This window comes from Rana temporaria, chromosome 6 (assembly GCF_905171775.1).
Source record: "Rana temporaria chromosome 6, aRanTem1.1, whole genome shotgun sequence".
Taxonomy (NCBI): domain Eukaryota; kingdom Metazoa; phylum Chordata; class Amphibia; order Anura; family Ranidae; genus Rana; species Rana temporaria.
The window spans coordinates 77,665,529-77,678,876 of record NC_053494.1 but is presented as its reverse complement, the minus strand read 5'-3'; the positions used below and the strand labels follow the sequence as shown (position 1 = coordinate 77,678,876).

The 13,348-nt window shown below is 46.2% G+C and overlaps 1 protein-coding gene across 13 annotated transcripts in view; it reads right to left on the bottom strand.

The window, feature by feature from the left end:
• Positions 1 to 13,348, bottom strand: part of CLEC16A (C-type lectin domain containing 16A) — a 1,403,906-nt gene that overhangs the window by 725,003 nt on the left and 665,555 nt on the right. For all 13 annotated transcript variants that reach the window (XM_040358542.1, XM_040358539.1, XM_040358533.1 and 10 more), the window contains one exon: positions 8,085 to 8,208. In XM_040358542.1, coding sequence (XP_040214476.1) covers positions 8,085 to 8,208 — 124 coding nt within the window. The remainder of the gene's footprint in view (positions 1 to 8,084; positions 8,209 to 13,348) is intronic.

The following is a 13,348-nucleotide window of genomic DNA, read 5'->3' as shown; positions in this document are numbered from 1 at the left end:
TTGTGGGCTGGAATGATGATTTTTCTCGGTTAATGACCCAGCCGAACCTCTCGAGGTCTTGAACCGTGAGGGCAACCGCTTGCTCCAAACAAGGAGGTGAGTGGTCTATGATCAAGAGGTCGTCCAAATATGCTAGGACCGTGACACCCTGGCTTAGATTGGCTAATATAGGGGCTAGAACCTTCGTAAACACCCGGGGGGCCGTAGCCAGCCCGAAAGGAAGCGCCACAAATTGGAAGTGACGCTGAGCCACCGAGAAGCGTAAAAATCTCTGATGTGGCTGAAAGATCGGTATATGAAGGTAAGCGTCCTTTATGTCTATGGAGGCCAGAAAGTCGTCCTTCTGGAGCGCGGCGGCCGCTGACCGAACAGATTCCATCCGGAATGACTGAACCTTTAGGTAAACGTTTAAATTCTTTAGGTCCAAAATTGGTCTGACATCGCCGTTGGGCTTGGGTACGACAAATAGATTGGAGTAAAAACCTAGCCCTTGCTCTTGGGCTGGTACTTCTACTATCACGCCCTGACAAAGCAGACGATCCAATGCCGCAAAAAATGAGGACTTCTTTGTTGGATCGTTTGGAATTCTTGACTCCTGATAATGAGCAGGGGGCAATTTTTGAAACTCTAATCTGTAGCCCGTGGCCACAGAGGATCGGACCCATCTGTCGGGGATATTGGCTTCCCAGATCTTTGAAAAGAAACGAAGCCTTCCCCCTACCCTCGTGGGTGGGGGCATCCCTTCATAAGGCAGACTTCGGGGCTGGCTTTGCTGGCTTACGATACCATGGCTTTTTGCCCCCAGGGGCCTGCCCCTGCGATTTATTGTTAAAGTTTGATCGCGCAGGAGGCCGTCGATACTGCCTGGCATTAGAGGGCCCCGGCACAGGGGAGAGCTGCCTCTTAAATGCCGGACCCCGAAACTTCTTTTTGACTGGTAAAAGGGTACTTTTGCCACTTGAAATAGTCTGAATGTATTTATCCAGATCTTCTCCGAAGAGTCGACCTCCATGGAAAGGGAAACCTGCCAGAAGCTTCTTGCATGGAGGCTCGGCCGCCCAGTTCTTTAGCCATAAGAGTCTTCTCATATGCACTAAAAATAGTGATAAACGAGATGCCTGCTGGATGGAATCCTTTATAGCATCCACCGCAAAGCACAGCGCTCTGGGAATATCCGATAGCTCCTCTGCCTGTTGGGCAGGGATGTCTCTGAGCATTTGTTTTGTCTGGTCCTTTAAGGCTTGACAGACCCCGATAGCAGCCACAGCTGGCTGTACTACTGCTCCTGCCGTAGCAAAGGATGCTTTTAATAGTGTTTCCAAACGTTTATCCACCGGGTCTTTAAACATATGTATGTTTTCCACCGGGCAAGTTAATGACTTATTTACACATGAGATGGCTGCGTCCACAGCTGGGAGCGCCCATCTCTTAGAAAATTTCTCTTCCATAGGGTAGATAACCGAAAACCGTTTAGGTGGCAGAAAAATTCTGTCTGGTCGTACCCAATCCTGGAAAATCAACTCCTCTAAGAGAGGATGGACCGGGAAGACTGCGTTATTCAAGGGAGCTTTCAGAGAACCCAAGGAGGAGACCGCAGGGACCTGAGGCTCAGGCAAGGGCAACTTAAATGCCGACCGGACCAAGTCTGTCAAAGACTGGATCCATAGGGTCTCCGCTTGGGAGGCTGAAAAAGGTTCCTCCACCGTAGATTCCTCCCACTCTGTTCCCTCTAGGTTCCGGTCCAACAAATCCTCCTGAACCTCTAATTCCTCGGGAGAGAAATTCAGCATCTGAGGATACACATCTAGGCGATGGGGATCTAGTCCGCCTTTTGCCTGGAATAGCGTTAGCAATCATAGCGGCTAACCTCTTTTCTAGCCCTCCCAGGGAGGCAGCTAGTACTTCCTCTGTGACAAACACAGGGTTGGGTGGTTCTGGGCCAGCCTCAGCACCAGCCTCCCCTAATGGCTCAACCAAGGCGACCCCTGCCGGAATAACAGGAGGGGGAAGTACCGGCAAAGCTGGATTCACATCATCAGAATCAGAGGGGGAACCCTTCTGTTTTTTGGCATTTTTTGTAGCTCTTGATCCTGAACCCTTGGGAGCCATGATACAATACTGAGGGACTCTGCATATAACACCAAGTGTTTTAGCCAGGAGAGTAACAATTTAGGGTTTAGGAAACAAAGTCCAACCACCCGGTGGGACCAGTAAGCCTATTAAAAAAAAATAGGTTCCTCTTTTTTTTTTTTTTTTTTATATTTTTAATACTGGCCCACCCTGATTTTTTGCCAGCACCAATCCGCTGAAAGAAGGGATTTTAGGCTTAACTTATGCTGTTTTGGAGCGAGCTCCAATGTTGAAATACCCTTCTGTGCCACCGGGTGTCAGAGCTCTGCGCTCTGCGTCCTCCTCGTTCCCCTCTCAGCTGTAACTGAACAGAACGCTGCTTGCCGTGTATAACGGCGCTGCGGCACGCCCCTCTCTGACGTCAATACGCGTGTCACCGCCCCCCTCTCCCCGAACGGCGCGAAGGCAACCTATATGAGGTGCCCGCGCCCGCGCGCGTATGCCGGGGGAGGGGGCCTGCACATGGAGGAGACGCGCCGCCGAACGCTAGCTCCCACGGAGCCTCTGGAGGAGCGGCAGATTTAAACACTCGGTCAGGTAAGGCTCAATAGAGGCCCAACAGGAACCTCTTCTCTAGCCCTGGGATTCTTTTTTTTTTTTTTTTTTTTTAAGAAGACCCCAACCTGACGCACAGCGAATAGCTGGAAAAACATCTTAGGAATGGGGGACCAAGTGCTGGGGGGAAGGAAGGTCATCCTGTCTTACACAGACATAGTGAACCAGGCTGCCAATGCAGAGCATATCCAGGCTAACCCCCCCTAAGATCACCCCTGGAGAGCCCACTGTCGAACCAAGTCCCGCAGGCCCTCCTCTTACCTGCTCCATGCCGCAGGACGTTTGTAAAGCACAACATGTCCAATCTTCTCCCATCTCCGTGGGTAGTGTACTAGACCTTCAGGCACTGGGGTCCTGGAAGGAACCTCTGTCCTGGACCTATACAGCACTCTGGCAAACAGGATACTTTTGGCTTTATGAAAAAAGCTCCAAGACCTGGGCCCAGAGTCCAGCCCTCTAAAAGAGAAGCATTATAGGCTAAACCCCACGATTTGGGGCCCGGGTACCTTAGCACTGAGGCATTCTGGACAGATCCGGTTAGCCTGCCTTGATCCCAAGGATGTGGAGGCACAGCTTATTCCATGACCAACACCTAAGACACTGGCGAAAAAACTGAGGTACTCCTCCTATGGGAGGGGGTTATATAGGGAGGGGCACTTCCTGTTTGAGATTGCCAGTGTCCATCACCTGAAGGTACTCCATATAACCCACATAGTAATGAATATGCCGCTCTGTGTCCCGTGATGTACGATAAAGAAATTAGTGTAACAGGAGGAACATAGTATCCAATCTATTCCAATTCTCAAAAGACATGCCAAATTGTAAAGTCTGATATTCGGAAGACCCGCTCCACCCTCGCCCTTCGGGAGATATAGTTTGGTCAATGCAATCCTCGGCCTGCCTCCTCTCCAAATAAATTTGGAGACAGCTGAGTTTATAGACTGGACATCTTTATGCTTCAGGAGCAGAGGCAATGTCTGTAGAGGATAAAGCAGGCGAGCGAAGCTTACCATCTTGAACAACGCACATCTCCCAAAAAACGAGAGCGGAAGATTCGCCCAGACCTCCAATTCACTAACCAACTTATCTATCAAGGGTGGGTAGTTTAGATAATAGAGAGAGGATGGTTCCTTACCGATTTTAAGTCCTAAATAAGTGATATGCCGGTGCGCGATCCGAAGGGAGGAGTGATGGGGCAGGCTTTGGGGGGGGGGGGCATATAACCCTAGAGGAAGAATTTCACTTTTAGAGAAATTTATTTTAAGCCCCGAGCACTTACGAAAGGAGTCAAAGATTGTCTTGATGGCAGGGAAGTCAGTCCGGGGGGAGGTGGAGAAGATGAGTATATCGTCGGCAAAGAGAGCCACTCTCAGGTCCTCGTGGCCAAAAGCCACACCATGGAGGAGAGGATTAGCACTTAGAAGACGTGAGAGAGGCTCTATAGCAAGATTAAAAAGTAGAGGGGAGAGGGGGCAACCCTGTCTTGTACCTTTGTGCAATCTGAAGGGGGGGGACTGAATCCCTGCCGCTGTCACCGTGGCCGAGGGTGTGGAGTACATATTGTGAACGAAAGCATTAAAGGGGCCCACCAGACCAAACCTGTGCATAACCAGGGATAGCCAGCGGAAACTGACATTATCGAATGCCTTATCGGCATCTAATGTGATTATAGCTACTTCTTGCGAGGGGTGGGTTTGTGCATAGTCAAGAGCCGCCAGTACTTTGCGGATGTTGGCCGATGCAGATCGCCCTTTAGTGAAACCCGACTGTGCTCTATGTATAATGGAGGGCATTATGTAGAGAGTATCTTGGAGTCAACATTTAGTAAGGAGATAGGGCGGAAAGAGCCAGGGTCCAGGGGGTCTTTGCCCTTCTTGGCAATGAGCTTGATATTAGCCAAGTGGCCAGTTGGGAGGTAAGGGCCGCCACTCCAGATGTGGTTATAAACAGATAAAAGTGTGGGGGCCACCTCTGCCTTCATCAACATAAAAAATTCAGGGGAGTAGCTATCTCGACCCGGGGCCTTGCCGGCAGAGAGACTGCTTATAGTAATTCTGATTTCTTCCATAGGTGATAGGGGCGTTCAAACGTGCTAACATGTCAGGGTCAACTTGCGGTAAAATAACACTGTCTAGCCACTCCTGCACCACCCCCTCGTCTACGGGTTCCAGACCATATAAATGGGTGTGAAAATCCTCTGTTTTATTCACATCTTTTGGCTCTGTGGACAGCGAGCCGTCTGGGTTGCGTAACGCAGCGATGTGTGTCGGAGTAAACAAGCCTTTTGTAAGTCTCGCGAGCAGCTTCCCGGCTTTATTGCCAAATTTGTGGTAATGAAGCTGTGAAGCAGAGAGCTTCATTAACTCCACCCTCTCTGCCCAAGTATCAAATTGATCCTTAGCTTCCTTCCAAGCAGTGAGGTTCTCATCGGTACGGTTCGAATTTAAACGTGAGTGGGCCGACCTTACCCGGATGCTAGCATCCAGGATTTTTTTTTGTGTGTTCTTTATATACGCCGACATAAATGAGATAATCTTCCCCCTTAAATATGATTTGCTCGCCTCCCAAAATAGGTTCGGGTCATCCACATGTTGGCTATTGTTATGCGCATATTCAGACCAAGCCTCAGAGAGCATCGTTTTAAAGCCCTCATTCTGAGACAGATAAGAAGGGAACCTCCATTGCCTAATCCATGAGCTGGTTTGGGGAATGTGTAGCGAAACAGAGATAGGAGAGTGGTCGGAGATCACCAGGTCATGTATATCAGTAAGATTAACCTTAGGTAGAAGGGAGAGAGTGCAGAGAAAATAATCCAGCCTAGCAAAGGAGCCGTGTACAGGGGAAAAGAAAGTGTACTCTTTGTCTAAGGGGTGTTGGAATCTCCATGTATCGATCAAATTAAGGGCCTGAACCATGTGGGAGAAGTGTGTCGAACGGGACAGACGGGTCACTGGAGTGCTAAGGTGTGTGCCAGATCTGTCTTCCTTATCGCAGAAGGCAGAATTGAAGTCCCCCCCTATAAGGTGTGGAACGTCCCCGTCGGCTGCCAACAGGGACGTCAGTCTAGTGAAGTAAGCTCAGTCGGGGGAGTTGGGAGCATAGACATTAGACACCCTGAGGACCCCCAAAGGGAGTTTAAGATGCACAGAGATCTGTCTACCCTCCTCATCTATGTCGACCAAGAGCACGTCATAAATTACATTTTTATGGAACAAAATAAGTGTGCCTGCCTTGCGGCCAGTGGAGGCCGATCCCAGGACCTTTCCCACCCATACCTTTGGCATCCGGAAGAAATCGCTTTCCCCCAAATGTGTTTCATGGAGCAGAGCGATGTCGGCCCCAAGGCGTTTCAAATGCCTTAGAACCTTCATGCATTTAAAGGGCGAGCGTAACCCCTTTACATTCCAGGAAATTACCCTAACCTGAGCCATTGAGTGTAAAATGTAGGATTACCTGTATGAAGGTGCCATTGTGTGTTATGTGACTGGTGCTGACCTTGTGAATCGCGAAGGAAGGCTTTAATCCCTATCGTTCGGAGATTCTGTAGACGGAACCATCCTCTCATTAGGAAAAGGGGTGCAGGTAAGGGGATAAAGAAAAACAGAGAAAACAAGTTAGAAACCAAAGAAAATACATCCAATCGAGACTTCACTTTTTTCCACATATACTCCCACCGCCGTCAGCATAGTTCATGTACCGTGCAATTACAGGCCTGGGACGGGCACGGTCCTCCGACACAGCCCCTATACGGTGCGCTCTTTCTACCACGCACCTGCGGCCTAGGCCCAAAGACTCGGGGAGGGTGGTAGAGCAAATATCGAGCAAGGAGCCCGGTTTGTAAGTCTCAGGGAGGCCAATAATCCTCAAATTGTTCCTCCTGGAGCGGTTCTCCATGCGATCATGGAGGTGTTGTTGGTCCTGTATAAACCGCTCCATGGCCCCATTTATGCTATATTGGTCATCTTCTATCGAGGATATCCGCTGTTCTGCAGTGGATAGTCTCATGGAGTGTTCTCCTAATTCCTTGCGGAGTTGCTGCATACCCACAGCAACTGCCTTTTCTACAGCTGCTGTGATGGTAGGCGAGAGTAAGGCCGCCACCGCTTTAGTGATCCTCTCATGGGTACTGTCCTGTGCAGCATAGCTTGCATGGCTGGCAGCCACAGTGTCCATGTCCTCGTGTGGCAGAGTGCCTTGAACAGGGCAGTCGTGCGCTGTCTGAGGCTGGGCGCCCTGGAGGGGAGAGGTACCTCGTGTTGCAGCCGCCATATTGGACGAGGCCGAGGCATCCGACGGGACCTCTGTGGCGCCGGGTTCTCTGGGTGTCCGCGGCTGTGTCAGGTACCGCTCCATGCTCCGCGTCTGGGGCTATGAGTGGGCGCTGTAAAAAGCCAAGATCTGAGGCAGCGTCGGGGCTTTGTAGGCAGATTATACAGCGGGCTGAACGGAGCCTCCGGTGTTTGTGTCTCCTACATGTGGCGCCGGAACCGGAAGTTGATGACACACTTTTAAGATATGTATTTGTAAAAAAAAAAAAAAAATGAAAACCATTTATCATTTTCTGTCCACTTCACAATTTGTCACTTTATGTTGGTCGAACATAAAATTCCAATAAAATACATTTAAGTTTGTGGTTGTAATATGACAAAATGTGGAAAATCTCAAGGGGTATGAATACTTTTTCAAGGCACTGTATATGCGTACATTTTAGTGTGCTGCACAGAGCAATCATGTGGCTTAAAAAAATAAATAAAAAATAACTCATACAAATGTATGAGTCGGGCACCCTGCAGGGGAGCGGCACCCAGTGCCCCTAATGGACTGGCCGATCCTGGTAAGACCCCTTTCACATGGAGCAGACTCTGAAAAAGCAGATCCGCCTGCTCAGCGGAGGTATGTCTGCTGATCCCCGCTGAGCAGACGGATGACAGGTCCGTGTCTGCTCCGCTGATGCAGAGCAGACACGGCCACAGCTCTCTATTCTCTATGGGACGGTCAGATGTAAACGGACCGCCTGTCCATTTCCATCGGATGCCATCTGATCCGATCTACTAGATGGATGGTGAATGGAATCATCATCCCTCTGTTTTTTCACAAATTCTGAAAGCTGTAAGGGAAAAATTAAAACCTTCAGATTTTTTTTTGAGAAATGTTGATATGTACATTTTCGCGTACGTTCAATTTTCACCATTTTGCAAGAGGCTACAGTGTAAAAGTTACAAATATTTATTATTAATTCACTCAATACAGGTTAAGCTTTTATACTTGGTAAGAATTTTGTAAAATCAGTAGCGCCTTCTTTTTATTCTACTTATCATGTGCTTTCAGAAACTGTGTTTTGAAAGGGTTAATGGCTACAGTGACTGTATGCATTTATATGTAGTACAATCCCTCTTTACCTATTTTGGGAGGCATGGGCTCCTGCAGCAGATGCACTCTTTTCTTCATCAGTGGTGTTCTCTTCTTTTATGACCGAAGATTTTTCTGTTGCTTTTGATCTTTCCATTATCACCATTTCAATTTCTAAATGACAGAAAATTATGTTTTTACTGTGCATTTTTAAATTTAACTTTAAATTCCCAACTATTTCAGTAGGCATTATTTAGGGAATTTTTTCAAAGAACTATGTAAAAACAAAAACAAAACAAAAAACCCTGTTTTTTTCTGGATTTTGTTTTTAAAATTTGCAAAAAGAAAAGCTACAATATGGAGTTTTTCAGATTGCAAAGAGGCTTGCTCAAGGAATATTGGTTTGGCAAATGGTAGGATGGTTGTGATAATTTAAAAGCTTTCTAGGCATTTTAAATTATTGACATAATCCAGAAGCATGTATGTATTGCTTTTGAAATAATTTTCTAAATGTTCTCCAGATTTTGAGGTGTCATTTTATCCATCAATTAAGGTAGTGTGTATTTTTGAGGGACAGTGGCTAGCAACACTTCCTTATTTGAATATGCTGCTGGTGAAGGAACACTTTGTGATGATCCAGAAGCAGCAGAATGAGTGTTTCTGGAATGAGAACTATGGAGGGAAAAGTTACTAAAGGCCCATACACACGATCAGTTTTATGTTTTTCATCGGACAAATGTTCGCTGTGCAAACAGACAAACTTCCTGACAACAAATGTCCTACGTCGGCTAATCCGATCGTGTGTCCAACTCCAAAGTACAAACATGCATGCTCCGAACCAATGCTAAAGATCAGACAACAATAGCAGAATTTGCCCACAGGGTTGCAAAACCACATGATTTGGTGAAAGTTGGCTGAAAAAGTCTTACGACGTGTATGCATACCAAGTTCACGGTCAACGCCCTTTGGAGCAAAATCCACAGAAAAGTCAGTTGGAAGTCGATCGTGTATGAGGCTTTACACTTTCATTATGGTGCTCATTATGTAATCCTATAAAGTAGTTTTTAATGTCTTTAGGGCACCTCTGGCATGCAAGAATGTCTTTATTTGCAACTTTCAACTTTGCTCTCAGCATAAATTGCATTGTGGAAATGTTTTTAAACTCTAGATGTTAGTCCCCCCATTCTACTGAGAGGACGAAAAGAAAAACAATTTACTGACCAGACTATAGTAAACATTATGCAGTAATTGTGGAGGACATTACCAACAGAAATCATTTAAAAGTTATAAAGATAAAACTTTATCAGACAAATTTATCTTCTTACCTGTCAAGTGTTTGTAAACCCTATAAAAAAACAAACAAAAAAAAACCCTGCAAGACAAAGGCATAATGAGCTAGTATGCATAGCATACTAGCTCGTTATGAATTACTTACCTTATATCAAAGCCCATGCAGTGGTCCTCGTACTCCCCTCCGGCCAGCAAAATCTCTCCCGGAGTGACTTCTGGGTATTGCAGGATCCTGGGTAGCTACAGGTAAGCCTTATAATAGATTAACCTGTGGCATAAAGTGGGTTTAAAGGGTTTATAACCACTTTAAGGCCTGAAAGGACAAACTCATCTACCATATCCCAAAAATCACCAAACTGTAGGGGGTACAAGATGAAGCACACAAGCAAACTTAACTGGAGCCTTTCCCCTGCAGGGCCCCTAGTGGTACAAGTGCATATTTCTCTTGTTTGAGAACTGCATAAATTAGTACAGTGTTACTTAAATCATATTCCAGGATTTGCTTTGTGCAGCTGACAGAACTTGAAATGATTTAAGACTTGACAAAGTCTCAGAAATTGTTCATTATGGTTGCCATGTTATATAGTTTGAATACCATGTAATAGATATATTGGGCATACTTCACTTCACTGTGATCCTGAAACTGTCAATTCACTATGCTGTTTTGTGGTATTTACCACCAAATGCTGAGAACGCTCAGTAAATACCACATTAAAATGCAGTAAACTTTTAATATTAGGGCACTTACCTGTCCAAGCATACAGCGGTGTCCAAACCTGAGCTGATTGTTCAATCAGTTATCGGGTGCTTGCACCGCAATCTTGACTAAGTGAAACCGGCAGTGAATCTGCACATGCGCAAAGCACTCTATGCCGGGGGTGGGTACCTATCAAAACCAAGTAACCACACCCCCAAATGTGTCAGTGGAGGGGGGGGGAAGAGGCAGAGAAGAGGAGCTTCTCCTTTTGGGTGGAGCTCCACTTTAAGCAGTGGTCCAAACACGCAGTATTTAAGGAATGTAAAAATACAGTAGCCAATTTTGCGTAGTTTCTGCCTTTTGGATCAGTTCTCTCAACAGTAATGCATTGAAACCCAAATATGGAAATCATTGGAGTTGATTTTTTTAACCACTTAAGGACCACCCCACATACATTTACTGAGGCAAAATCATGTAAGTGTATGTGATTCCTGTTGTCCGCTCTGGGGCGTGCCCAAATATTGGCCTAAATGTATGAAGATTTTTTTTTCTATTGGATATGTTTTATAGCAGAAAGGAAAACATACATTGTTTTTCCAAAATGTACGCTTTTTTTTTTGTTAATAGCGCAAAAAAATAAAAACCGCAGAGGTGATGAAATACCCCCAAAAGAAAGCTCTATTTGTGGGAAAAAAAGGAACACCAATGTAATTTGTCTACAGCATTAAACGACTGCGCAATTGTCAGTTAAAGTAAAACAGTGCAATATCACAAAAAATGGCCTGTCATTAAGGGGGTAAAACTTCCCAGGGCTAAAGTGGTTAAAGTATAACCAAATGAAAAACGTTGTTTAGTTTTGGATAGAGTGGAGGTGTATTAGAACACCTGTCAGCAGGTCACGTGTTGGGGGATGACGTGACGTGAGTGAGGTGGGAGGTGTCGGATGGCTCCATGGCTCCAGGAGACACCCGCCGCATCGAGGCTCCAACGCGGTCTTCCGAGGCCCCGCAGACACCGGAGTGAGAGGCCGGGTGCTGCGAGGATCGAGCGGGTGATCCATCCCTCCCCAGGACCCGACATATGCCAGTGACTCGGCGTCCCCACGTGAGGTGCCGCGCTGTGCGGGAAATTTGAACAGCTGCACGGTCAGAGGGAGTCCTGCACGGCTGGGAGAGCTGGGAGATTGCTGAGCAGAAGACTCTAAGGGGGACATGCTGTATAAGTACAGCGCGGTCCCTATTGAGATTGCCCTGACGCTCATGGTCTGCAGCAGCGGTTGGAGGAAACCCATGGGTCCGGTGAGGCGCTCAGCAGAGCCGAGTTAGGTCGGGTCTCCCCCCCCCCCCAGACCCCCCTGTCTTCTTATTGTCCCTGAAGTATAGACCATATAACTTAAATGAAAAAGGCAAACCTTAAATGCAAATGATGTAGATACCTATATGCTAAAACTATTGTCGGCTCTCATAGGATGCATGTAATGAATGAACAGTAACTTCTTATTAAGATTTGTGCATTGGGAGCGTCATGCGGACGTGACGCACGTGAAGGTGTTCAGTTTTTGCCTCGACAGATCATGTTTTCTCTCACAATAGGGTTGACTATAAAAGAGGAACATAAATGAGCAGATGATGCTAAGGAAAATTTGGATCGCTGTGCATACTGATTCCCACTGATTCCTTGCTTTTTTTTTTTTGTGTTTTTTTTTTTTTTGGATTAGTGATGAAATGGGACTGTAATTTACAAGTGCTTATAGGGGCAGGTCGAACAGACTACAGGAGGTGAACTTGTACCTATCTTAGGGCCCCCCTTGCCCCCTTGCCGAAAGGAAAGTACAGTAATTGTATTCCCCCCCCCCCAGGGGTGCGAACCCCTTCAGCACAAAAGGGACTTCTGTGTAAGGATAAGGGAAAGGAAAAAAAGAATTACATCCAGTTTCTGGACTACTAAAGGGGATATTACCTGTCAGAGCTGTATTGGAAGAGAAATTGAAAAGGTACTGGATTCATATCTGGACTAATGTAGCAATTCGCTTAATGCGATTTTTTTTTTTTTTTCCTCCTTTTCTGGGCTTTCTCTATACTGCGGACTGCTTATGATATATTAAGAGTCTGGCCCTCTGTTTCTATTGAATAGAACTATAAGAAGTAGCCCGGAGTGAAGCATACCTGTCTTGGGAGATAAATAGGGAGACAACTTGGGAGTGGATCTAAATTTTGATGTCCCGCTGGTCTTCTCTATAGTTGAATTATCAATATACCAACAGGCCAGGGCAATCTAGCATCAGCACCCGGAGGAAAAACCCCTATCGGGAATGGGTTATTATTACAGGTACACCCACAAGTGACTAAGAGAAGTGAGTAAAATCATAGGGCTGATTAAAGAGGGACTGTGAAAAGAAACATTAAGAACCTCCCTGACATAGGTGACTACCCTGTCCCAGGAACATATAGGAAAAACGGGCTGAAGTAACACAGGAAGATATCTCTGGTAAATACTGAAGGTAGTATTACTATAAAAGGACAAACTGGTAAATTGAGGAAAACGCAGCCCAAAAGTAGTAAGGGATCCTGCAATTCTAAGGTGAATAGACAAGGCCGCCTGGAAAAACGGATCTGACTGGACGCGGGGGGTTATCTCTCTCTCGTCACTTCGCCCTTTATCCCCTCCTAGTAGCTTCACTTCCAAACTGGGGAAGAGAATTAGACCCGCCAACAAAATGAATAGATCAACGAGAGGGGGTACTACAAAACCAACTAAGAATAAACTGGGGAATAGCTCCATACAGCAATACATGACGCCAGAAGGGACCCTCAAAAGCCCAGGCTCTGCAAAAAAAAATGAAAAAAAGACTGTTACAAAAAAGGGGGTAGGAACAGGCAGCGCCGAGAGCTCTAGAGGTGAAATGACACTTGAAAGTGAAGAAGAGCAATATAATGTACAGGAGATAGCCCAAGATACGCTCCCCCCGACAAAGGCAGAGATGAATGCAATGCTATTGAGGATGGAAAATTCCATGGAAAACATCATCAAGACAGAAATCAATAAGATAAGAGTAGACTTGGGGGGGCTCAACGACAGAGTGGTAGAGACGGAAAGGAGAATTGAGGAGCAGGAACAGGAAATAAGCCTCTTGAAAAAACAAGTAAAGACCCTGACTGAAAACCAGAGACTGGCGGTATATAGGATTGAGGATCAGGAAAATTGTAATAGGCGACAGAACCTTAGAATCAGAGGGATTGTAGAAGAAAAGGACGAGGATCTCAGAGACACCATGAACACAATCTTTAATCCTCTATTAGAGAGAGCAGCTGAATCTAAGTCCCTCAA